The following is a 27226-nucleotide window of genomic DNA, read 5'->3' as shown; positions in this document are numbered from 1 at the left end:
GACAGAGAGAATGAGAGAGAGAGAGAGCACATGAGAGGGGGGAGGGTCAGAGGGAGAAGCAGGCTCCCTGCCGAGCAGGGAGCCCGATGCGGAACTCGATCCAGGGACTCCAGGATCATGACCTGAGCCGAAGGCAGTCGCTTAACCAACTGAGCCACCCAGGCGCCCGAAGCATTTCAGTTTTTTAAATTAGAAAAACTTTGAATTTGAACTGTTTAATAGGAATTGGTTGTTTCTTAAGGATTTAATATTATTTTCCATAAATAGCTTTTAGAAAATGGCTGTTTCTTGGCATCTTTATTTCTCCAAGTGTAGTAAAGTATCAGGAGCAAAATAAGAACTTCTTTTACCACTTGTTGAATAAATATTCTCTAGGTAAGGTTCTGAGAAATGATTTGCTATATAGAATTGTTTGTTATATTAACAGACTTCATTGTAGTCAGAGAAACATTGTTACCTTGGCTAATTCACCAGGGTAAGGAATTAGTCTGGAAGAGAAATACTACGTGGAAATCTGTCTTCTTAGATAGATTTTCTTCATAGAAAGATGCTGTTTGGTGGTAGTCTAAATTCAAAGCTAACATTTCAAGGAAAACAGTCTAATTTGTATCATTGAATACAGTAGTTGGGTAATTACCATGTGTAAAAAGACCAAATGTAATCATTTTACATATGTATTGATGTTTGGGGTTATTTTTACTGTGTTCACTTATAAATCTTATTCTGTGGTTTAGACTCATTATGATTATTTTACAGGCAAATAATATTTTAGGAGTTAAAGTACTTTAATTTTAATAAAACTGATTCAAATAAAACTGATTCAGTGTATCCATCCACATTTCCCTTTTTAAATTCTGTATTTTTAAGCATTCATAAAACTCTTGGGTACATTATAGAAGTAATTAAACATCTGAATATAACTCTAGGATTTATATAGTAAAGCAATGGTTCTCAGCCAGGGTCAGTTATGTCCCCAGAGGACATTTGGCGATGTCTGGAGACTTTTTAGTTGACATAATGGAAATGCCTCTGTCATCTAGTGGTTAGAGGCCAGAGATGCTAGTAAACATTCTAAAACACACAAGATAGCCCCACACAGTAAAGAATTACCTGACCCAAAATGTTACTGGTGCCAAGGTTGAGAAACTCTGTCGTAGAAGGAAAGATATGTACACAAATACGAATGCACAGTGTAAAAAGGTGTTCTCAGACATGGGCTTTTTTCTTCAGCTACTAGAATTCTAACTTAATACAGTTTACAGTGTCCTTATGCAAAGTGTATGAAGAATATTCTGCTCTTGACTGACATCTAGTGAGACATTTAAAAGTAAAAAGTAAAGCTGTAGATTGAGATTAAGCATTTTAATCAGTTACTGCTGATTCTTATTATTCCACTGTTAGGAAATTCACAAATAAGGAACCTAGGAAGAGATTAAATGATTTATTGCTACTGAGAAATTTAGCTGAGAAAGAATAGAATGTAGTAAATTCTTAGCTGAAGTATTTTATCTCCTTTATCTTTCACTTATATATTGCTGGTTTAATGTTTGAGTTTACAACATAAAATCTTTTTTGATAGTTTTCTGAATAAATGTTTAATTACTCATATGTAAGACTTTTTGTATTTTAAAAAATTGCCTAAAATCATAGACTTTTAGAGACAAAGGAGACCTGTGTGGTTTAATCTGATTCCCTCATTTACAGAGATTTAAAAATTCAATTTCAGGGAGGATGAGGTGATCTAATCCAATGTCATACAACTTGTTAGTGCCAGATCTTGAACTGGAACCCACAGTTCCTGACTTCTAGTGGACTATTCTTTCAGGGTGAGGGGAAGTTATTAAGTACACTTAAAATCATGAATTTTAATACTGTGAAATTGTTTTTTCTTTAGAGAGAATATGTGCACCTGTATGTATGTTTTAAAATAAGTTTATATGTATTTTCTATGTCTCATGTTTCATTTAATTTTTATTTGTAAATGCCAGTTTAAGCCTGAATATTTCACATTTTTCACAGGCAACAACACCTCCAAATCAAGGACGTCCAGATTCTCCTGTCTACGCTAATCTACAAGAACTGAAAATATCCCAGTCTGCTCTTCCCCCACTTCCTGGGAGCCCAGCAATTCAGATTAATGGAGAATGGGAAACTCATAAAGATAGTTCAGGGCGTTGTTACTACTATAACAGAGGAACCCAGGAAAGAACCTGGAAACCACCTCGTTGGACTCGGGATACAGGCATAAGCAAAGGAGATTTCCAGAGTCCAGGAGACCAAGAGGTATGACTAATTAAGGACTCAACCAGTGACTTAGCAAACTTTCTCTCTTTTCATTATTCAAGGCCAAAGAAGTGAATAGTTTATTTCTTGGTATTGAAATGGTAGAACACTTGAAATCTCTAAGCTACTAAATGTTCTTTCCCAGTTTCGTTATATTAATGCTAGTTATTTTCTAATGTCTAACTAGTAGACAGTAGCTAACCTTATAATGTGTTTACTAGTTCCTGAATTAACTCATTTAAAATTGCTTAGTGCCAGTGGCTTCCCTCACATTCTAGAAGATACTAATGCAGTTACTGTTATTGCCGAATCAGGGACATTTTTTAGAAAAAGGAAAGAAAATATATGATATGATTTAGCCACATAAATAAAAACAAAGTTATGAACTGGTTAAAACAGACACTTTTCTGTATTGGTTTGGTTTGGCTACAGAGATGCTTTTCAGTGTTTGTCCTTCAGAGGTACAAGATCACTTTTTATTTATATATAAGGAAAATAAGTATAATGCTATAAATGAGCCATCTTGTAAAGTATGACTGTTTACTCTAAAATCGTTATTTTCTCTATCAAGTGTTCATACTACTTGCCCCCCACCTTTGTTTCACCTTTCCCTGCACCTCTTGGAGGGTGGTACAGTGAACTTGGCCAGCTATATTTTGAGAAACAGTCATGTCAGAGGTCTGGAGAGATTCCTTGGGACTCTTCAGACATGCAGGAGAGACTTGGGTAGGATTGATAGAATGGAGTTAAATCCTGCTGTTTGATAGACGGAGGCCCCTACACCTGCATGGGACACTCTGCTCTTACAGAAAGCATGTATAATAAAAACAGAACTCCAGTTAGGTAGGAGCTGGAAAAAGCAGGTAACACATCTTGTATTTAGTGGAATCTAAAAGCTTTTTGTAGTTAATGACTCCTCCTCTTGTCCTATTTTTCAGTTGGTTATTTGTAGCTTTGGTTTGGTGGTAACTTGTACTTTCAGTGTTCAAGAATGAGATCGGGAGTAGTGAGAGAAATTTGTTCATGTGTTACTATAATAAGAAAAGTGTTGGGAAAATTATTTGAATTGTAGATCTAGAAAGATTTCAAATTACATTGTTCTGTATATGAATAATAAAGTAAAATCTAATAATTTGGAAGAATTAGGGAAAGAGTTCAGTTATAGAATAATTTAAGGAAATTTAAAGTACACACAGCAACTTTAAACATGCTTTTTAGCTTTCCATATTAATAAATAGATGAGAGTGATTTGTATATCACAATCTCTGCTTACACTACTCATCTCTAGAGCACATTTTCTAATAATTTCTTGAGAAGGGTTGCATATAGGAGGTAATATTGAGACTTTGTATGTGAAAATGTTTGTATTCTGCTCTTATATTTAATTGATAGCTTGCCTGAGTATAGAATTCTAGGTTGGAAATAATTTTTTCCTCACAGTTGGAGGGCATTTTGAACTTCAGTGTATGGTGTTATGGATCAGCTGCTTGCCAGGAGTCTCTAGTGTCAGAACCATTAGGTCTTTCTTTTAGACTACTCAGTCTTCACAGAAGTCTTAAAATCTGCCAGGAAAGTAAGGGCTGCCAGGGTCTTGGTAGTCAGCATTTAGTTTTGCATATAGTCCCTCAGTCTCCCCTTTTTCTGGTTGGTACCCATGACCCAGTTGTGCCTCTTGTCTTCCAAATCAGAATCTTACTGTTTTTCCCTCATAAGAGGTAATTAATTCCTGTACTTTTACTGGGAAGAGGGGAGGGTGCACACCTAGCAAGCAGGCCTGAAGGAAAGGGATTCTGGCAATTTTAGTCCTCATTGCAATACCCCTGCCTTCACCCTTAGTTCCAGGAGGACTTAATACTGTCAGTTCCTGAGCCATTTGAAGATTCTGCTCTGTAAAGTGGTTGGATTTCACTTCCCTCACCAACTCCACTGCCTACCTCCACCATTTTAGAATCTGCTTTCTTTGTAGATAAGTTAGTCTTTTGTTCATCTGCCTCTCAGCTTCCAGAGTTTTGTGACTGCTTTCTTCTTGTGTTCTCCCTGTTCTTGGCAGTTTAAGTCTTTTAAAACATATTTCAGTACTTTTAGTGGGGCTTGAGAGGGGGAATAAATGGTCACTCTTCCATCTAATTAGAGCTTATTATTTTAGTGGTTACCCTAGAACAATGGTTCTCAACTGGGGACAGTTTTGCCTCCTGGGGGACATTAGACAATGTCTGGGGACACTTTTTTTGTTGTTACAGCTCGGGGAGGGCTCCTGGCATCTTGTGGGTAGAAAGCCAGAGATGCTATTAAACATCCTTGATACATGAGATAGCTCCCACAACAAAGAATCATCTGGCCCCGAATGTCAGTAGTGCTGCTGGGGCGGGCCCTGCCTTAGAAATGCTAACATGCATACTTACCAAAGTCTAAAGTTAGTCAGTATCCTCTTGCTCTTTAAGGCCATGTGAGAACTGTATGTGCTGTTTGCTGTTGGCTTTTATTTCTGTTTTTAGCCCCCTTATTGTTGTACATGTTGATTCTTAAATTCATCCTCCTATTTAGCACTTTTTTCCCCGTCACACTCCTTTATGCAAATGAGATTATCTTGGATAACGTTTGTCTTGGATAACTTCTGTCTTAAGCACGTACTTTTAAATTTTCTTAGTGAGGATTTGCTAGTGGTAGAATCTTAGTTTAAAATTTACTGAGGATGTTAGTGATAGAATCGTAGTTTTTTCTGGAAATTTATTTTTCCTCATTTTTTTAAGAATATCTTTACTTGAGGGCGCCTGGGTGGCTCAGTTGGTTAAGCGACTGCCTTCGGCTCAGGTCATGATCCTGGAGTCCCGGGATCGAGTCCCGCATCGGGCTCCCTGCTCAGCGGGGAGTCTGCTTCTTCCTCTGGCCCTCCCCCTCTCATGTGCTCTCTCTCTCTCTCTCTCAAATAAATAAATAAAATCTTTAAAAAAAAAAAAAAAAAAAAAAAGAATATCTTTACTTGATATACAGTCCTTTTTGTAAGGATTTTAAAAAATTTATTTATTTGACAAAGAGAGAACACAAACAGGGAGAGGGAGAAGCAGATTTCCCGCTGAGCAAGGAGCCCAACCTAGGACCCTGGGATCGTGACCTGAGCTGAAGGCAGACACTTAACCGACTGAGCCACCCAGGCACCCCTTTTGTTGGGATTCTTGAACTTGAGGAGTCCTATCCTTGATTAGTTCTGGAAAATTCCTGGTTTTCTATAAATAGCCTCTGTCCCACTTTCTCTTTCCTTTCATTCTGGAGCTTTGATTAGATGAATATTTAATCTGCTTACATCGGTCATGTCTTTTGATTTCCCTTTATTTGTGAATTTTATCTCTGTGTCTTTTTGTGCTTTGTTCTCAGTAGTTTTTGATGTAGTTCCTGTTCACCATTTTTCATCTTTATTATTAAACCAATCTGTAAATTTTAAAAACATGTTCATGTTAGCTTTTATTTATTTGGGAGAGCTTCTCCATCTTATTACTTTGAAAAGTCTTAAACCTAAAAAAATAGTATAATAAACATCCACATACTAGATAGCCTTTATCTAGATTTGCCTGTTTTAACATTTTGCCACATTTGCTTTTTCTCTTCCTCCTTCTACCTGCTAGTAATTTTTTTTCTGAACCATTTGGATTAAGACAATATTTTATTCTCTAAGTATAAGGACATTTTCCAGCAAAACTGTTGTTGTTGTTTTTGGTGAAAGATTATCATACCCAAGAAGTTTAATATTGGTATGTTACTTAATACACAGTTAATATTCAGTGTTTCTCACTTGTCAGGTAATATCCTTTATAGATTTTTTTTCCTGCAATGAAAGATCCAGTGAAGGATCATGTATTTCATTTATTTGTCATATCTTTCTTTAGTCTTATTTTATATTTTATTTTTTATAATTCTAGTACATAAGGTCTTTAAGAGTTGGATTATGCTGCTTTTCTGCTGACTCTTACTCATGGTGTTTTGTTTCACATCTTGTCCACATATGTGTGTTTTACTTATTTATTTTTTAAAATATTTTATTTATTTGTCAGAGAGCACAAGCAGGGGGAGCAGCAGGCAGAGGGAGAAGCAGGCTCCCCACTGAGCAGGGAGCCCGATGTGGGACTTGATCCCAGGACCCTGGGATCATGACCCGAGTGAAAGGCAGATGCTTAACCAACTAGCCACCCAGGCGTCCCTGTATGTGTGTTTTATTAGACTATGTATAGTGCTTGGAGATTTTTATATATAGAAGTCTTTAATGCTGGGGTTGAAAGATTGTTCTGTCAGAGAGGATTTGCTTTTGTTTCTGCCAGGAAGCTAGTATCCTGTGAACATTTGAAACTGAATTTTCAGCTTTAGTTTTTATAGGCCATCTAGGTAGTAGTAATTTGGATTGCATGAAGCCTGGTTTGTGGTTGGAGATTCTCCCATTTTCCCCCATTTATCTGGGGAGATTCCTGTTATTTCCCTTGTGAGGAATAAAGGGACAAGACTTATTTCTGGCTCACTGATAATCTGAGGGCATAGTTCTTTGGGGTTCCAGTTCTTTATTGTCAGGGGGGAATCCTGTTAACACTCCCTACTTTTGGTAGTCTCGATTCCTGTTCCCCAATACTTCATGGCCTTGAAAATTAATGTTCTAGTTTGGGGTTTGGCAAATGCCTTCAAAGAGAAAGCTGGTCTTTATATTCTACTTAGTTTTTGATCTCTGAGTATTTCTTAACCTCTTGCTTCTGGATGATTCTTGAAAAATTTATGTAATATTTTAAATTGTTTTAATCCAGGTAATCATTTCAGTATCCATGTGTCATTCTCCTGTAAATGGAACATCTCTGTAGCCCCCTCTATAAGGCTATATTTGCCGCAAAATATATACCCCAAAGTTACTGAGCCAAATACCCTGCTGAATGGAGTTATGAGTATAGCACAGTTAACATTTAGAGAATGCTTACCAAAAATAATTTTATTTAATTGCCACTAAATAGCTCTTCTCTAGCAGTAAATACCAAGATTTTAAAGGTACTCCTGGTTTTATAAAGAAATAAAACATGTTGAAATACCGGAGATTTCTTTTCATGCAAGAAAGAAACATCTTACTGCACAAAAATTGGGAAATTATGGGAGCATTTCGTCAGCTTAGAAAGTCATGTTTATGAAAAAATTGATTTAGTGACTTTGTTTCCTAAATTAGTTTTACTGTTATTCAGGTGTAATTGACATACAACATTGTTAGTTTCAGGTGTACAACCCTAGTGATTCTATATTTGTGTATATTGTGAAATGATCACCACAATAAGTCTAGTTAACATCCATCACCACTTACAGAATTTTTTTGTCTTGTGAGAAGTTTTAAGATCCACTGTCTTAGCAACTTTCACATATGCAATACAGTATTATTAACTGTGTTTTCCATGTAGTACATTATACCCCCATGACTTATTTATTGTATAACTGGAAATTTGTGCCTTTTGGCCCCCTTCACCCATTTAACCTGCCTCCTCCCCCACCTCTGGCAACCACCAGTCTGTTCTCTGTGTCTGTGAGTTTGTTCTGTTTTGTTTTGAGGATTCCACATAAGTGGGATCATATGGTATTTGTCTTTCTCTATCTGACTTATTTCACTTAGCATAATGGCCTTAAGGTCCATCTCTGTTGTTGCAGATGGTAAAATTACATTCTTTTTTTTTTTTTATGGCTGAATAATATTCCATTGTATAGATTTCTCTGTTTCTAAAAGATTTTATTGTACTTTGCTTACATGAACGTATATTTTAGGTGGTCTCAATTTAAAAATAAGTCCTGATTTTAGTTTTTTTTTGCTTTTTTTGTTTTTAAAGATTTTATTTATTTATCTGACAGAGAGAGAGAGACAGGAGAGAGGGAACACAAGTAGGGGGAGTGGGAGAGGGAGAAGCAGGCTTCCCGCTGAGCAGGGAGCCCAGTGTGGGGCTCGATCCCAGGACCCTGGGATCATGACCGGAGCCGAAGGCAGCTGCTTAACTGACTGAGCCACCCAGGCGCCCCAAGTCCTGATTTTTGAAATAGGTTTTCCATTTTTAACATTACTGTTACAAAACGTATATAGCTCACTTTATGCAGGGCTTCTGTAAAGTTGTCTATGTCAGTTTTTGTGAACATGTTACTATTAGTATGTTTATGTCTTTAAGTTACTTCTACAACATTGAGAATCTACCTAAAAATGACCCTGGAGGGGTCATTTACAAGAGAGCTAATCTCCATAAATATTTGTGAATGAATGAAGTTTAAGTGCAGTAAGCAAGTTGCTACTCACTCACATTATCGTGCCTCTTGTTTGAAAAAGCAGAAATTAAGTTTTGTCAATCTTAATTGCTTGTCTTGTATGTCTGAATTTTATCATGCTTTTATTTTATTTTTTTTTTTAAAGATTTTATTTATTTGACAGAGAGAGATAGCGAGAGCAGGAACACAAGCAGGGGGAGTGGGAGAGGGAGAAGCAGGCTTCCTGCCGAGCAGGGAGCCCGATGTGGGACTCGATCCCGGGACCCCAGGATCATGACCTGAGCTGAAGGCAGACGCGTAACGACTGAGCCACCCAGGCGCCCTTTATCATGCTTTTAAAAGTAAAGCATACCTAAGTTATTTCCATACTGAATTTTTTCACTGCTCTATCATGTTTGAATTTTTTCAATATTATTTTTTCTTGTTCGAAGTTTAGTTTTCAACTATCTTTAATAAACATTTGATTGAGGAAATAAATTAGACAAGTAAAATCAATAAATTAGAACATAAAATACAGTATTACAAGACTAGTGTCTCCTCCCTCCCAGTTCCGTACATTAGAAAAAACATAATTCAAGATATATTTATATCTTGAGCACTGTTGTTTGCCAGGCATGAGAATTTTCAAGAAACTCAGTCTGATGAAGTACCCTCATCCCCTATTTTGCTTACACATGGATGTGTATACCCATACACACTCCTGTCGGGGTTTTATTATTATTATTATTATTTTTATATACTTATTTGACAGAGAGAGACACAGCGAGAGAGGGAACACAAGCAGGGGAAGTTGGAGAGGGAGAAGCAGGCTTTCCGCTGAGCAGGGAGCCCGATGTGGGGCTCGATCCCAGGACCCTGGGATCATGACCTGAGCCGAAGGCAGACGCTTAATGGCTGAACCACCCAGGCGCCCCTTCTCCTGTCGGTTTTTAACCTGATTTCAGTTTAAAAGCAGAATTAAATGATAGAAGGTAGCATTTTATCTCTCAGTCTGAAAACATTGTTTTCAGTTTTATTATGGTGAATTTTTCCAGGGTTACATCGTTGTGATAAAATAACTATTATTAATTTAACCTTACCACTTACAGTGTACTATTTGAAAGACTAACAGTTTGTTTTGAAAATTAAATTTTCAGATATAGTCAAGAAATCTTAGTGCTTATGGCTAATTACAGTTTATTGCTTAGATTTGCAACTGCTGCATATATATATATATATATATATATATATTCAAAGAAGAAAAATCCTTATGTTTCTGACTATTTATAGCTTTCATCAGAAGAAAACTACCACAGCATTTGTTACAGCCAGTCAGATAGTCAGTGTGGTTCTCCTCCAAGGGGTTGGTCAGAAGAGTTGGATGAACGTGGGCATACCTTATATACCAGTGACTATACTAATGAAAAGGTACATTCTTTTTTTCTCATCTAGTTTTTTGGTCAGAATCCTTTCATGAAATAGTTGTGTACTGAAGTTTTAGTAGTATTTTAAAAACGCATGAAAATATTCTTTATTGTAATTCTGAAATCATGCCACTTGACAACATGAAAACTCATTATGTAACTACTGATTCATGGTTATAAATTGCTTATAATTACACTGATTTTTGTGGTGTCAAAACTGTTTGAGACAGATCTTTTTAAGAGTAGACCTACTGAGTGTCATTCTGTTTAGACTTCTTCAGTAAGCATATTTCTTTATATTTTTCTTGAGGAATGGTATTTTAGGAATAGTGTTCTCAGCATGTGTCACTATGATACACCATCTCACTTTCTATCCTTTTTCTTTTATAACCAAGTTATGTAAAACAAAAACCATGAATCTAGTACTTTATGATGAAGTAGTTTGGGAATGCATATTGAAATTTTACGTATTAACATCTGGTATCATCAGAGAAGATAACTGGTTGGTTGTGCTTGCTTTAATTACTTCACACTAGAACATAAGGACACATTAGTTTTCATGTATTTCACATTTAAGATCATTTGTTAAATTAGCAGTACTTAGTCTTTTGCCCCTCATAGTCCCTGTATCATATCGTATGAAGTTTTATTATTAGTGTTATTTAAATGATACTGAGTGAGAAATGTGTTGGCTGAAGGAGGTAATTCCTAAGGGCTTGCATGAAGTTTGGCTTAAATTGTTCAGTAGTTTTATATTTGAAGATTTAAAAAAAATTCTCTTTTGTTCATTTCTCAACCCTGTTTTCAGAGTGAGTGTGGCACTGTGTCCAGTGTATATGTATATCTGTGTGTCTTTATGTTATATTTTCTTATGTTAAGTGGTGCTTGACATTGGAACTAGCTTGACACTGGAAGAAAGAGGAAATAAATTCACATTTAATATTGAGTTTACTTACTCTTACCAAACTTAAAATACAAATCTATTAGTATAAGTTTGTAAATTTTTTTTACGGTGTTCTTGAGGAAGTAGAATAAAATTCACAAGAAAAATGTCTAATATCTCTGGTTGTATAAGCTTAAACTCACTTTTACTTAAATTTAAAAAATAACACTTTTTTTGGTTTTTGTGTTTGTTGTTTTACATCTGTTTTGTTTTTGTAGTGGCTCAAGCATGTTGATGATCAAGGTAGACAATATTACTACAGTGCAGATGGATCTCGTTCGGAATGGGAATTGCCGAAGGTAATAAACCTTAACATTGAATTTCTATTTTAAAGCAGTAGATAAAATAATATCTGAAAATGGCCTTAGTAGATTTACTGTAAAATTTTTATTCAGCTTTTAAAAAGCGAAACTTTTTTTTTTTTTTTTTTTTTAAGATTTTATTTATTTATTTGAGAGAGAGAGAATGAGAGACAGCATGAGAGGGAGGAGGGTCAGAGGGAGAAGCAGACTCCCCGCCGAGCAGGGAGCCCGATGCGGGACTCGATCCCGGGACTCCAGGATCATGACCTGAGCCGAAGGCAGTCGCTTAACCAACTGAGCCACCCAGGCGCCCTAAAAAGCGAAACTTTTTTTTTGGAATTTATTGAGAATCCTTTGGCTACATTTTTCTAAGATGTGTATGATCTTTGCTATATAATACTGATAATTCCTATTCAAAAATTCTTTTGGTTTAACTTGAAATCAGTTGTTCATCATTCCTAGAAATAAGAATTTCCTTCAGTGCCAATAAGGCCATCTTACATCTAGTCAACTTACATATATTGAATTTTCTACATGAGGTTAATCTTACATCTAATCTTTTTTTTTTTTAAGAGAAAAAAGCAACTCAGTATTCCAGTTTATTTTCGTATGTAAATATGTGTTGTAATTGTGTCAGTCATTAGCAGCATGTGCTGAGATTTTCTGGGGTTTCACTGGATACCTTTTTTCAGATAAGTACATCAGTGCTGAGTTTATCTTAAGGCAGTGGGTTTCAAAGTGGTCATGTGCTTGTCACTATTAGTATTGAGATCATTTTAAATGATATCTGAGCAAATGTTTAAATTTTAATTGATATTAAATGTTGATGTTTTAGAAAATGACAGTGTTAGTAGACATATCTATAGCGTTAGATAGACTTCAATTTTTAAAGAAATTGTCTTTTTGCCAAAGTAAGTCAATTTAAAGAAAAGTACTATTAGTATAAAGATACATGGATATAGAAAAAAATCACTAGATGTTACTAACTTGAAGGTTGGAAAACACTGTCTAGTAAAGTAGTGATAATTGTGGTTTCTTCCTATGTGAATGTTATCTGGCCTGTATTTTATGAAATTGTAAGGCTTGATACTAGTATAATAAGATATACAGCCAGTACTCGATTATTAAGAACACCTTTGTGACCTATCTTGAGCTAGTAGCATAAGAACTCCATTATAAGTCTGAGAGCTTTTAAAATGCTAAGATACCAAGGAATGATGTAGGTTGCTATAATGCAAACTTGGCGCAGGGTTCAGGGGTCGGTGATGAGGATAAAGGAAATAATAATTCTTTTGATTAATTTAGCTATAAGTACAGCCCCAGAATTTTCTTGTGTTAAAAAAAGCCTTGTCAGATCTTCAAATAAGCTTTTGTATTTCCATATTTTACATGTATTTTAGCATGTATTTTCACAAGTACTTTCTCTTTTGCCCAACTCAGCAGAAAAAAAAATTTTTTTAAATATTTTATTTATTTATTTGACAGAGAGATAGAGCACAAGTAGGCAGAGAGGCAGGCAGAAGGAGAAGGAGAAACAGGCTCCCCACTGAGCAGGGAGCCCGATGTGGGACTCGATCCCAGGACCCTGGGATCATGACCTGAGCCGAAGGCAGACACTTAACCAACTGAGCCACCCAGGCGCCCCAGAAAAAACTATTTTTAACCATTTTTTAATACTTTCAAAATGAGAAGTTGTATTAAAATTTTACATATAGACAATAGGATTGTTTTTTGAAAATAATGCTGTTTGCAACATAACATTAGTGTTATTGATGATAACTTTTATATTTTAATTACAAAACTCACATGCAAAGAGTTATGAAGATATATCACATTGTGGGCTTTTTTTTTTTTAAGGCTTAATTTTTTTTAGAACAGTTACAGGTTTACAGTAAAAGTGAGACGAAGGTATAGAGATTTCTCTTATATCCCTAGTTCCTCCTACACATGTACAACCTCCCCCGTTATCAACATCACTCACCAGAATGGTCTGTTCTTTACTAAGGATGAACCTACCTTGACATGTCATAATCACCCAAAGTCTACCTTAGGGTTCATTCTTGGTGTTGTATATTCTGTGGGTTTGGACAAATGTATACAGACATGTCTTTCATTATCATATCATACAAAGTATTTTCACTGCCCTAAAAATCCTCTGTTCACTACCTCCCCCAGCCCCTGCCAACCACTGATCTTTTTATTGTCTCCATGGTTTTGTCACATTGGTTTTGTTTTTTGTTTTTTTAAGATTTTATTTATTTGATAGCATAAACAGGGGGAGTGGCAGGCAGAGGGAAAGGGAGAAACAGGCTTCCCACTGAGCAGAGACCCCAATGCTGGGCACCATCCCAGGACCCTGGGATCGTGACCTGAGCTGAAGGCGGATACTTAACTGACTGAGCCACCCAGGTGCCTGTCACATTGTTTTTATTTAAAATGAGCCAGGGGCGCCTGGGTGGCTCAGTCATTAAGTGTCTGCCTTCGGCTCAGGTCATGATCCCAGAGTCCTGGGATCGAGCCCCGCATCGGGCTCCCTGCTCCTCGGGAAGCCTGCTTCTGCCTCTCCCACTCTCCCTGCTTGTGTTCCTTCTCTCGCTGTCTCTCTGTCAAATAAATAAATAAAATCTTAAAAAAAAAAAAAAAATTAACCATAAAATAATACCAAGAATGAATAAAGACCCAAATAAAAATATATTAAAAGTGCCATAAATTGCTCCTCACATATTTCATGCTTGGAAGTTTTCTGTTATCACTCTTTAAAATTATGAAATATAATGCAGTAAAACATTCATGAATTTTTTCCATTTTCATCATTAATTAGTACTTTTGGAATCTGATTCTGCAGATAAAACCATATTTACCTTTTAAACTTTGAAGTTGTACCAACCCCTCAAAATCCTATAGTGTTTTATAAACCAGAGAATAGCAGTTGAATGATACTCTAGCAACAGTTTGGGTTTTTTTGTTTGTGAGGTGTTGGTTTTGTTTTGTTGTGGTTTTTTAGGGGGTCTTTTTGGTTGTTTGTTTTACAAAGAATTGGATATGAAATGGCCTAACTTTATTTTCCCAGTTTGTCTCTTAATAAAACTTTTTAGTGGGAAATAATATTCCAAGTTTAATATGGCTATTTTCAACCTTCAGGAGAAAAGATAAGATTAACAATATTTTTATTTGTGAATGAACTGGGAAGAAATTATAGAATACATCAGCTATTTTTCAAAACTGGTACCATTTATAAATACAATCCTATTTAGTGATTAAATTGGAAAGAAAAATCTTATGGATAGTGGGAGCCAAAATATGTAATACCTATGTGCTGGGAAAGGAATATATATTTGGGGATAAAACTATTCAATATTGAAAACTATGTGACATTGATTGGTTCTATTGGGCTTCTAAAATACGCATTCAGATTTTGACTTAAAGATACCAGAAGATAAATCTGCTGAAGGTTTAGTTCACTGAAAATGATTTAGATTATAGAAGAACAATATTTTATTAATATAATAATTAAATAATTTAAACATATGAAATTTTTGTTCCACTTGACAAATTCTAATTGTAGCTCCTATCAGTACCTCAACATTTGAGTTATAGAAGAATCTTTTGTTGTATTGCATCTTCCTTCATAGTAGTTTCTGACTGCGTGGAGTACTGAGATCAAACACAAGACTTCTTTTGAGTGATTTGTCCCAGGTCGGGGTCCATTGAAAGAAAAGGCTTCCTGGATGACCCTATATAAGGAGCAATTTGGAACCTATACTTAACTCATAGCTAAATATTTCTATTTGTTTTTGTATTAACTCCTATACTCTCCCTGGTCGGAAGACTTATAGGTTCAACATTAAGATACCTACTTGTGGAGATGTCCTGGGTGAAAGAAATAAAGAACTGAGTCATATCAAAACCTTTCAGGGTAGTTCCACAACAGTGGAAATGGATGCTGATTGTGATCATTGTTGAGCCATTAGTTTTGTGGTATTAACTCATTTTCTGCCACCATTTGCCACTTAGGATAAAGTCAGAACGGGCAGTTTCTTGAACTTCTAATTAAATTGAATGTGGGGAGAAGGTTTGATTTGGGTACAGTGGGAATGAGGAAATAAGGCAAAATGTTTTAGAACCTCTACTTAGTAAATCCAAAATAAGTTCTGTCAGATGGTTTTGTAACTCCCAGTGCAGATATTAGAAACTTAGCTACTGTTTTCTGAGTACATCTTTGGTGGTCAGCACTGTATAGATGTTATCATGAATGCAAATGCACAGGGCATGGTCTTTATCCTCAAGGAGTTTGCTATAAATCTGGAAAGAAGAAGCATGTACATATGACAGCTAAGTGAGACAAAATATGTACACACATACATTTATGCATACCTGGCTCTAGATAAGGTGTGGGTGAAGGGGACCATAAAACTAGACTAGAGGAAGGACTGGGAGGGAAAAATAAGGATGAATTAAAAGAGAACAAAACAAAACATCTCCCACTCAAAATGAGTCTGGTATTCAAAATTCCAAGTAAAACACATGAAGAACCCAATGCTAATATAAACATGAAAAAAATCAAGAATCAGAACATTGTACTCCAGTTGAAATTAATTTTGTTAATAACTTAAATACAGACTTTAAATATATTGTAGATGTCTGGAGTTAAATGAAGGCTTTCATTTCAAAAGAACAAGAAGGGCAACCCTCTTGGGTACCTTCCTCTTCGGGAGCTTTGTGCTATCACTCAGTAAACTTTGCTTTGCTGCGCACCAAAAAAATAAAATAAAAAATAAAAACAAGAAATTATGAAAAATAAAAACAAATGATATCTGAATAGGTGAATATGATGAAAAATAGAAATATTTCAGATGAAAAAGCTAGTATTAAAAAGTGCAATTAAAAAGTGCAGTCAGTAGTATAAACTACAGACAGAAGGGCAGAAAGATAATAAATACTAAAGCGTAGTTAAGAGAAATGAAAGATGGGTGGGAAGTTTCCTATATTCGTAAACTAGGAATTCCAGAGGAGAGAATGGATGAAAGATGGGGAAATAATATTTAAAAATATAATTTCTAGGAATTTTCTAAAACTGAAGGAAAGCATGAGTCTATAACTGGAAAATATGCCTTAAATACTGACCAGGATAAATAAAAATAAATTTATATGTTGACAAGTTTTACTGGATGTGCAGAACTTCAGTATAGGGAGACAATTATAACAGCTATCAAAGGGTAAAAGACCAGATTACCTGCTCTGATAGATTGCATCTTTGGATCCGTTCTTTACCCATTCCTGTATCAGTGCTCTTTGCTGTTTACCTTTGTAGAGACCTCCCACTGTGGGTGGGAGTATATTCTGCTGTTACCTGAGTCATATGACTTGCTTTCCCTGATGATTTGTGAGCAAATGTATCACAAAGTATAGTATTGAAATGGGCATGTGCACTAAAAAATATAATTAAAAATTAAAAATTTAATTAAAATTTTTAAAGATTTTATTTTTTTGACAGAGAGAGACACAGCAAGAGAGGGAACACAAGCAGGGGGAGTGGGAGAGGGAGAAGCAGGCTTGCCTCTGAGCAGGGAGCCCGATGCAGGGCTCCATCCCAGGACCCTGGGATCATGACCTGAGCCGAAGGCAGACGCTTCACCGACTGAGCCATCCAAGCGCCCCAAAAAAATTTAATTAAAAATTAAAAAATGAACAGAGCTTCAGAGATCTTTGGGAAAATACAAAAGACCTAACATTCATTTCATTGGAGTTCTAGAAGAAGAAGAGAAAGAGTGTGAGGTTGAAAAATACTTGCAGAAACAATGTTTGAAAACATCCCAAATTTGGCAAAAGACCAACAGAAATCAAGAAGTTGAGCAACACCTAATAAACAGGATAGACCTAAAGAAATCCATCTAGACACATAGTACTCAGATTTCTGAGAACTGAAGACTCCCCCTTTTCTTCCCCCCTAAAATAATCTTGAAAGCAGCTTGATGAAACAACACAGTACCTATAGGGTAATAATGATTTGAAGGGCAGTGGATGTCTTATCAGAAATCATGAAGCCGGAAGGAAGTGTATAACATTTTTCAGATGCTGAAAGAAAAAACTGTAAACCCATAATTGTACATCCAACAAAAATGCCCTTCAGGAATGAAAGTAAAATAAAGACATTTTCAAATGAAAGTAAACTAAGAGGTTTATTACCAGCATCATGTTCTCAGACAATTGCTGTAGGAAGTCCTTCACACAGAAGGGAAATGATAACTGAAGAAAACCTGAAACATCAGGAATGAAGAAAGTACAATGGAAAGGGTGAATATCTGAGGAGACTTGTCTTGAGTTTTAAAGATTATGTTTGACATTCAAAACAAAAATTGAAACATTTCTGAAGTACTCATTGTAGGTAGAGATGATACTTATACCGTAAAGAGGGGAGAGTGAAGAGATGTAGTTGTTGGTAAGATTTCTGCATTTCATTTGAAATCGTGAAAGGTTGATACTGTTAGACTGTGATAAATTAAGCATGTGAATTGTAATCCCTAGAACAAGCACTAAAAAACTAACAAAATATAGACTCAAGAAACTATAGATGAATTAAAATGTAATAGTAAAAACTTTTCAAGTGGCCCACAGGAAGGCGGGAAAGGAGAAACTCAAATGAATAACAGGATAGAAAATAGAATGGCAGACTTGAATCCTAATGTATATAATTACATTAAATGTCTAAACACACCTGTTAAAAATTTTTCAGAAGTGGCGCCTGGGTGGCTCAGTCGTTAAGCGTCTGCCTTCAGCTCAGGTCATGATCCCAGGGTCCTGGGATCGAGCCCCGCATCGGGCTCCCTGCTCCGCGGGAGGCCTGCTTCTCCCTCTCCCACTCCCCCTGCTTGTCTTCCTTCTCTCGCTGTGTCTGTCTCTGTCAAATAAAAAAAAAAAAAAAAAAAAAAAAAAATATTTAAAAATTTTTCAGAAATGATAAAAAACCATGACCCACTATTTGCTTCTACAAGAAAATCATTTCAGATGTAGTGCTGTATTACATCATGCTAAAGGTTATTTGTCAAATAATCTACAGTAAATTTCATACTTAATTGTGAAGTTACAGAAGCTTTCTCATTAGAATTAGGAACTAGATTTGAACTTTTTAAAATCACTGCTTCTATTCAACAGTAAAGTAAAAATTGAGAAGAGATACAGTTGTTTTGATTATTAGAAAAATCAAGAGAATTTACAAACTCAAAGCTGTTGAGTTGCTGGATATAAAATCAACATAAAAACTACCCATCTTTTGGGGTGCGTGGGTGGCTCAGTTAAGTGTCTGCCTTCAGCTTAGGTCATGATCCCGAGGTCCTGGGATTGAGCCCTGTGTCAGGCTCACAGCTCAGCGGGGAGTCTGTTTCTCCCTCTGCCTCTCCCCTTGGCTTTGTGCTCTCTCTTTTTTTCTCTCTCTCTCACTCTCTCTAGAGAATAAATATATAAAATGTTAAAAAAAAAAAAAACTACCCATCTCTCTAGTAAAAAGTCAGGCTTAGATGTGACAAATAAATTTCATTACCAGCAGTAGCAGTAGGAAGAGTTGTAACTAAGAATATGCCTATTAAAGGTTTGTAAGATCTTTTTTTTTTAAAGATTTTATTTATTAGCAAGAGAGAGAGCTTGTGCGCAAGCATGAGTGGGGGGAGGGGCAGAAGGAGAGAGAGAAGCAGACTCCCCGCTGAGCAAGGAGCCTGATGTGGGGCTTGATCCCAGAACACTGAGATTATGACCTGAACCGAAGGCAGACACTTAACCGACTGAGCCACCCAGGTGCTCTGGTTTGTAAGATCTTAAGAAAATTTCAGAGCTGAATTGAAGGACGTAAAACCTGAATGAATGGTGCAATATACCATTATGATTTTGGATTGGGAGGCTCAGTGTTATAGCAGTGTCCACATTAATTTATAAGTTCACTGTATTTCCATTTACTTTCTCCCTCTCCACCTTTTTGGGAACTGATGCTAAATTTTATTTACAAACAAAGGTCTATGAAGAACCCAAAGTATTCCTGAAAATGGGTGGGGCATGTGAGGGATGGGCTTCTTGTTACGGTGATTAAGATGGGATAGTAAGAGCACACATATAGAGAAATAGACCAGTTTAGAAATAAACCAGAATAGAAAGCTTACATGTAACATCACAAATCAATGGATTAAGCATGGAGTCTGCTATAAATGTTGCTAAGATTATTGGTTATTCACGTGAAAAATGAAGTGTAGATCTCTTTTTTTAAAAGGTTTTATTTATTTGACAGAGACAGCTAGAGAGGGGAACACAAGCAGGGGGAGTGGGAGAGGGAGAAGCAGGCTCCCAGCTGAACAAGGAGCTGGATGTAGGGCTCGATCCCAGGACCCTAAGTTCATGACCTGAGCCGAAGGCAGACGCTTAATGACTGAGCCACCCAGGCGCCCCTGACATGTAGATCTTGACCTCACTTCACACTTAATGATTAATTCCAGGTAGATCAGAGATGTAAATGTAATAAGCAAATTCTAAAGGCTACAGAAGGATATATAAAAACTATCTTTGACTTCAGAGTGGGAAGGATTTCTTAAAACTATAATAAGGAAAAACTATAAAAGGAAAGATTGACAGATGTGATTACATCAAATTAAACAAAAATACTTTCTAATATAAAAAGTACCATACACAAAGGGAAAAAGCTGAGCTATAGACTAGGAGAAGGTATATTCAACTCATGTAGCTTACAAAAATGCTTTGAAGCCAAAATACATCAAGAACTTCCTGGTCCTTTCTTTTCTGTAAGAGTAAAAAAAAGCCCAGTTGAAATTGGGCAAAATACATGACTAAGCAATACCGGAAGAGGAAATACATGAAATAAATATGTGAAAAGGTGTCCAAATTTACAGGTAATCAGAAAATGTAAATTAAAACAACAAGCTAACATTTCACTTCTCACATTTTTTTAATGTGTATGTGTACTTAACCTTTATTTTATATACACCAATGCATATAAATTCAGTAGTACCAAATAAGGTTGTGCAAACCAATCTGTTCTGCTGGTAGAAGTGTAAATTAGTATTACTGCTTTAGACATGTCCATTTATAGCAAAACGGTTAAATTGTATCTACATACAATGTAATATATATAGCAGTGAAAATATAAGTTAGAACTGCATACTCATCAGCATGGATATGCTTTGTAAAATAACATATTGAATGCAAAAAGCAAATTGAAGAATGATGCATGTGGTAGGACTCCATTTATAAAAACTCTACAAGTATGTGTATTTATAGATAAATAAGTATATATTAAAGTGTGATGACAGTGTTGACCACTGAGTTCTGTGGTGCTACTGGGGAAAAGAGAGAGAGGAATGGAATCTGGAAGATATATTCAGAGGGCATCTAATAGGTCTATATTTTCTTTCTTTCTTTTTTTTTTTTAAGGTACCTAAAGCAATTATTTTATATTAGATACGCTAAAACTCGATGGTGGGTTTTCATTATAGTCTTTATTCTTTTGTATATGTTTGAAATAATTCAAATAAAAATTCATCTAAAATTCTTAAAAAATGGTATTTTTAAAGGGATTAGAAAAGTTTGGTTTTTTGGGGGGAAAAGTTTTAAACTTAGCCATCTTGTTAACTAGACTATATTTTATATCTGACATTTTATTTATACTTTGTTTTTGTGAATATACTGTTGCCTGGTAAAACTACCAGCACATTTATCATTGTGATTATTGCCCAGTTTAGTTTCACATTATTTTTGTTTCCACATAGAAAGGATTTCTAAACAACTGTACTAATTACAAAGCTCATAAGCTAAGGTAGTTGTATCTGTTAAAGTTCATACACATGTGTTTACACAACTATACATTTTAATTATTGCTAATGATGATTCTATTGAAAATATAGCTCTGTTTAGGTCTCTTTTCACTAAGAGATTTCTGGCACAGAATTTTTTGAGGGGTAGCCTTTAAGTTTCATCTTTGTTCATCCTAGAAATGATCCCTTTGTGAACTTCTGTGATGAATTTTAAGATTGCTGTTTGTTAAGCAGCGGTAATTTAAAAGCAAATGCCATATGTGATTGCCTAGCTTTGGCAAATTTTAATGTGAAGAATGAAGTAACAGATTTGGGAGATAGTTTGGGGGGTGTGTGTAGCCTCATTTTGGGGAGTAAAGAAATGGCATAGTGTGGAGAAAGATGTTGGAAGATTTTTTTTTAATATTAAAAACATTCTTAACAATTTTACTGAAATTCTAATGAATCATTAAAATTTTAAGATTTACTGGGCTTTTTAGGGGTGGGAGAAGTAGATAGGTATTAGGTATCCTTTGCTTTCAGGAGAAGAATATAGCCTTTAATTTTCTTTTGTCATTTAATTATTTATAATTTATTAAAATAGGCTGTATAAAACAGCATACCTCTTAAACCTCACATTTCTGAAATGTTTATGCTTGGTGATCAATCTACTTGACATTTCAAACACATGATTTAATTATTGATAATGTGTTCTTAATTTTAGATGTTATGGGGGAGCAGTTATTATCTATTCTTTGTACACAACTGATATATTCAGGATTGGTCTTTCAAACTAGAACTGTTTCTGCCTTCTGACCTGGTTATGTTTCACAACTTCAGAGAAACAAATAATAGTATGTTTGGCCTATAAATGAAAGCAAAAACAAACAACCCTTTAAATGTGGGGATACTGTTGTATATGTAATCATCATTTTTAAAACCTAAACCAAAAATTGGACTCGTGGATTTTCAAGGTAGAAGGAACCTTAAAAAAAATAGTTTGTCCAATGACCTCATTTTATAAATTATGATAACTAATATCTTATTGGGAACCCACTATTAGGGCAATATTTGGCCTTTTTTATACTGCTTAATTTTTATAACACGTCTGTGAATGAGATGATATTTCTGTTATGTCTGTTTTACAGTTGATGAAACTGAGACATAGGGAGACTAAATATTTTGCCAAAGTAACGGTAACTTGGTCTCTCCAACACCAAAATCTTTGATCATCTCAGTTGGGCCACAACGTGGTCAAGGATGAGAAAACAGGCCAGAAAAATTCCTGTGATGAACTTTGCTGAACATCAAATGTCATGTTTAGATTCCACTTTTGTTTCTATTATTTATGAGGTTTTTTTGTTGTTGTTTGTTTTTTTAGTATAATGCTTCATCCCAGCAGCAAAGAGAAATAATTAAAAGTAGAAGCCTGGACAGGCGGCTGCAAGAACCAATTGTATTAACAAAGTGGAGACATAGCACCATTGTGTTGGACACTAATGACAAGGTAGAACTTCTTGAGAAAATCTGTTGAGAATATTGAATGTTCTTTTTATTCTTTATTTTCCTTAGCTGCATCTCATACTTTGGTAACTATTGTTTTATTGTGTATAGCGTCAGTTTGTCCTGGAATGGGTTTAGGTTTTGTAGTTTATCGATTTTTGCACAGTGGACTGACTCATCTGTGGCTTAATAATGTGTATATTTGAGCCTAGGAGGTGGTAGATATTTTTGATAACCCTGTTAGTAAAACCCAGTCATATATCTGTTATTGTTTGTCTTCAGTCTCTGGGAGGCTTTACTAGTAAAGACATTTAATTAATTTCTTCATCCTGTGGGAGAATTGGAATCCCACTCTTCTGTTTCCCTAATTGTTCTCTGCACAAAGGACTTCTTTTATTAATCTGAGAAGTAATGTTCTTTGTTTCAAATAAGGGATAAATTTTGATGCAAACATCAGAATGGAAAACCCATAAAGTTTTTACCTTCCATGTGACTTTTTATGTTGTAGCTTCATTTTGGGGATGGAGTAGGAAATGCGTATGAATTTGTAGAACATTAGCCATACTAATGTAAAAATGTGAGGGTGGTGGTAACACTCTAAAAACCATATTATTATTATTATTTTTTATGTTATGTTAATCACCATACATTACATCATTAGTTTTTGATGTAGTGTTCCATGATTCATTGTTTGCATATAACACCCAGTGCTCCATGCAGAACGTGCCCTCTTTAATACCCATCACCAGGCTAACCCATCCTCCCACCCCCCTTCTAAAAACCTTATTTTAAAAAGATATTTGTCACTGGGGACTCTCTTTTTGTTTTACCATCAGACTTCTCTTTTGGCATAATTAACAGGTTTCTTACATTTTCAGGTGTGTTAGTGGAAACAGAATGAACTTTCTTAAGGCATATTTCTCTATGTTTGGGTACTTTCACTTGTAAATTCCTTTATAAATTATCTCAATCAGTCCAAACAAGTTTGTTTTTTAGTGACTGTAATGCTGGTTTTCATGAAATTAAATGGAAGACTTTTTGTGCAGCTGTAGAAAAGGTCTACACACATTGTGTATAAGATAGACTAATAGAACAACAATGAAAGTAGTAGACCAGTTTGTAATTTATATTTTGTAAGGATAATATGTGATTTGAATGTAGAGGGCATATCAAAGGAAATCTGGAATCTGCTATTGAAGAATACTTGAAAATATTTAGCATTGAGAATAACATGAGTAGCTAAGATTCCTAGAGATTTGAATGGAAAATTCATTTAACTCCAGGAACCAGATTACAATTGAGTGTACACAGAAGGCTTGTAAATGTTGTCATATATAATGCTCTAATGCAAAAGCCATTGTTGAACCAACTCCACTGCCTCTTCGTTTTAAAACAAAAGGGATGATTATTTTGCTGATGTAGACTTATAATTTCTTACTCTTTTAAAATCTTTTTTGAGATTTATTTTCAGTCTGTTATTAGAATAACTTGCCTGAAGTTCTCATGACATTTCTTTTTATAATCTGAGTGTTTCAGAGTTGTGAGAGCATGATTTTCTTGAGACCAGAGATTGACTTTTTTTTTTTTTTTTTTAAAGATTTTATTTATTTATTTGAGAGAGAGAATGAGAGAGAGCACATGAGAGCGGGGAGGGTCGGAGGGAGAAGCAGACTCCCTGCCGAGCAGGGAGCCCCGATGCGGGACTCGATCCAGGGACTCCAGGATCATGACCTGAGCCAAAGGCAATCGCTTAACCAACTGAGCCACCCAGGCGCCCTGACTTATTTTTGGTGGAAATGTTTTGTTTTGTTTTTTACCTGCACCTTAACCTTTATAAATGGAATCCTAGATAAAGTAAACTTTTCTGTTTATTATCACCACCTACTATATATGTTTTTAAGATTTGAGGTTATGGGGCGCCTGGGTGGCTCAGTCGTTAAGCGTCTGTGTTTGACTCAGGTCATGATCCCGGGTCCTGAGGTCCTGGGATCGAGCCCCGCATCGGGCTCCCTGCTCGGCGGGGAGCCTGCTTCTCCCTCTCCCACTCCCCCTGCTTGTGTTCCCTCTCTTGCTGTGTCTCTCTCTGTCAAATAAATAAATAAAATCTTAAAAAAAAAAAAAAAAAAGATTTGAGGTTATGAAAGAGGGACTGTACCTGAATAAACTAGCTGACCAATGTCTTATGAGGGTTAAAGGGTGTGTAACTTGAAATGTAATAAAGAAACCTAATACTATGTAGCAAATATTGTTCTGATGATATAAGTCCTAATTCAGTTGTCAGACAACACTGGGGGAGGTAGATGTGTATGTCTGTGTGTGTGTATATGTGTGGGTGCATCTGTTTCTGCCTATGTATGGTTTTTACTAAAATCTGCTAGTTGTAGGCATTTAAAATACATTTAGATATGCACATAAATTTAGAAATATACATGAATATATGTGGGAAATCCTTGTTATAGGAATTATAATTGTTGTACTTACATTTTTCCTCCATTTGCTGTGGTTTTTATTTCTATAGGACTGATAATCCCATGAAAAATAAATTGTGATTACCATTCACTTATTTTCTACTTTGTGGGTCATCAGATCTTTCTTTCATCTTTTTTCCAAGCTTTTAGTATTAGACACTCCTAGAAGTCAAGAAATCGAAAAGTGAAACATCTGAAGTGGTCAGAAAAAAAATACTTAAATGAGGCTATACTGGATTCGGATATTATGTATAATTTTTTTTGTAAAGGTATAATTTGATATGATTTTAATGTTTTCTTCACTAGTAGTATAGGCCTTGGATGTTTGATTTGTAAGGTTGTCCCTTCAAGGATTTCCCTGCTTTCACTGCTATCTAGCTTTTGTGTTTACAAATTTTATATGGTATAAACCTGAAGACTTTTTTCCAAGTGAATGGATATGGTGTTAATGGTTTGTGTATTGTGATTTAATACGAATACCCAGATTTGTTAACAGTACCTTGTCCAGTTTCATAAGCATGGTAAAGTAGACTGATAGAGATGTGGAGATGAATTTGCAAAGACATTATTTGGTTTATAAGAAAATTAATAATCGGTGTTGGCATATGATTTTTCTGATTTTCTTTTCCTGCGATTATTCAAAACATTTAGGATAATGGAAAAGATTTAAATGGAGCTTGGCTGTTGGTACCAAAAATGTGTTTTTTCAGTCTTGTCCTCTATGAAGAGTCTTACAAACATCTGTGGTAGAAATCACATAGTGTGTTTTAATGTTGACAAAGCAGAATTGCTTTTAAAATACACATTATTGATTTGCTCCTATTATATATTTTTGTAGGCTTAAACATTAAAACTTCTTTTTTTTCTGGTGAGTTATTAATCTTTAAAGTTTCTTCTTTGCATTTAAAAAAATCTCGCTTTTTTCCTAATAATTGGAAAGTTACCTGTAAATTACTTTAAATATTAATGCAATTTAATTAAATGTCTTACATAGCCATTGACTTAAATGAAGTTCTCATTCTGGCAGTTGCCACATCATTCCTGTGACTATTGGCTTGCCTAGTCCTGGGTATTCATACCGACTGCAACAGGAGCCAGTTCGTATGGTGACTTATATTTTTATCCCTAAGTGTTTAGATTTTACCTATTTTAAATGTGGTCAGTTCAGGCTGATAAAACATCATGGTTGTAAGGCAACATGCATCATTTCTTTTTATTAATTCTGTATGCAGTATTTAAATTAAACTATAATCAGCATAAAATATGCCATATTTCATAAACTTTCAGACAACTCTAGTTTGCAAATCAGTGTCATATTAGTTTCAGAGCTGAATGTAGAAAGGAAATAACTAGGAAAAGATTTTTTGAGCTTCCCTTATTAAGCTCTCCCACCGTGAATAAAGGGAGAAATGTAATGATATAAAATAGAGTAACATTTTTCATTACTTATTTCTTGTAGGAATCTCCAACTGCCTCAAAACCCTGCTTTCCTGAAAATGAATCTTCTCCCTCTTCACCAAAGCACCAAGATACAGTTAGTATGATAGCCTATAGTATAATATAGTCCAGTTATTTCAATCAGTTTCAATAAATTAATTTTCTCTAAATGTAATGTTTAAATATTTCCTGGGCTTCTGTTAACTTTCATTGGTTTTTCAGATACTAATCACAATTAAAATAGGTTTAAATTAAGAATTTAATCAGTTTTAGAGACTTAAAAGCCCCTTTTAATGCAAAATAGGGTATCTTCATGATTAATTTATATACCATATTTGTAAGTGACAAATTGATACTTGGTTTTTAAAAAATAAAAATCCCTGGAAAATGCTATCAAATTATACTTTAATCTTTTTTCCTCAGGCCAGCAGTCCAAAGGTAAGCAGTTTCCCTCCTTCTTAATGAGCACAGGTGTTCTATTCTTAAAATACAATGCCCAGTCTATGCCGGATGAATATTAGAGATCTGTATCTCAACTGTTAAGTTTGCTCTAAACTGAAAATCTCCAGTTGACTCTCTTCAGAGACCTGGTTTAACTTGGATGAAAGTTTACTTGATCTGTGTCTTTGTAGTCCCTCCTATCTTTCCCATAGTTGGCTGATTCTGCTATAACCCCTCAGTGGCTTTCCTTTTCTTTCAGGATGAAGGCCAAAATTTTTAATGAGGACTGTAAGACTGAGCATGCGCTGGCTCTTGACTGCCTCTCCAGCCTCGCCTCAGACTTCTTTTGTCCTCTTCTTTCCTCCTTGCTTGTTTTCCTCCAGCCGCATTGTACATCTTT

General features: G+C 35.4%; 1 protein-coding gene across 9 annotated transcripts in view; it reads left to right on the top strand.

Moving 5' to 3' along the window:
- The window catches only part of ARHGAP12 (Rho GTPase activating protein 12), a 124806-nt gene that overhangs the window by 63012 nt on the left and 34568 nt on the right, over nucleotides 1–27226 (top strand). For 5 of the 9 annotated variants that reach the window (XM_036099600.2, XM_036099598.2, XM_078075341.1 and 2 more), the window contains 5 exons: nucleotides 2020–2283; nucleotides 9811–9948; nucleotides 11106–11186; nucleotides 22359–22484; nucleotides 26408–26482. In XM_036099600.2, the coding sequence (XP_035955493.1) occupies nucleotides 2020–2283; nucleotides 9811–9948; nucleotides 11106–11186; nucleotides 22359–22484; nucleotides 26408–26482 (684 nt within the window). The remainder of the gene's footprint in view (nucleotides 1–2019; nucleotides 2284–9810; nucleotides 9949–11105; nucleotides 11187–22358; nucleotides 22485–26407; nucleotides 26483–27226) is intronic. The other 4 variants (XM_036099601.2, XM_078075342.1, XM_036099599.2 and 1 more) reach the window with 4 other exon arrangements.

This window comes from Halichoerus grypus, chromosome 6 (genome assembly GCF_964656455.1).
Source record: "Halichoerus grypus chromosome 6, mHalGry1.hap1.1, whole genome shotgun sequence".
NCBI classification, from domain to species: Eukaryota; Metazoa; Chordata; class Mammalia; order Carnivora; family Phocidae; genus Halichoerus; species Halichoerus grypus.
Note: the sequence above shows the minus strand (reverse complement) of the source record. Positions and strands in the feature narration are given on the sequence as shown.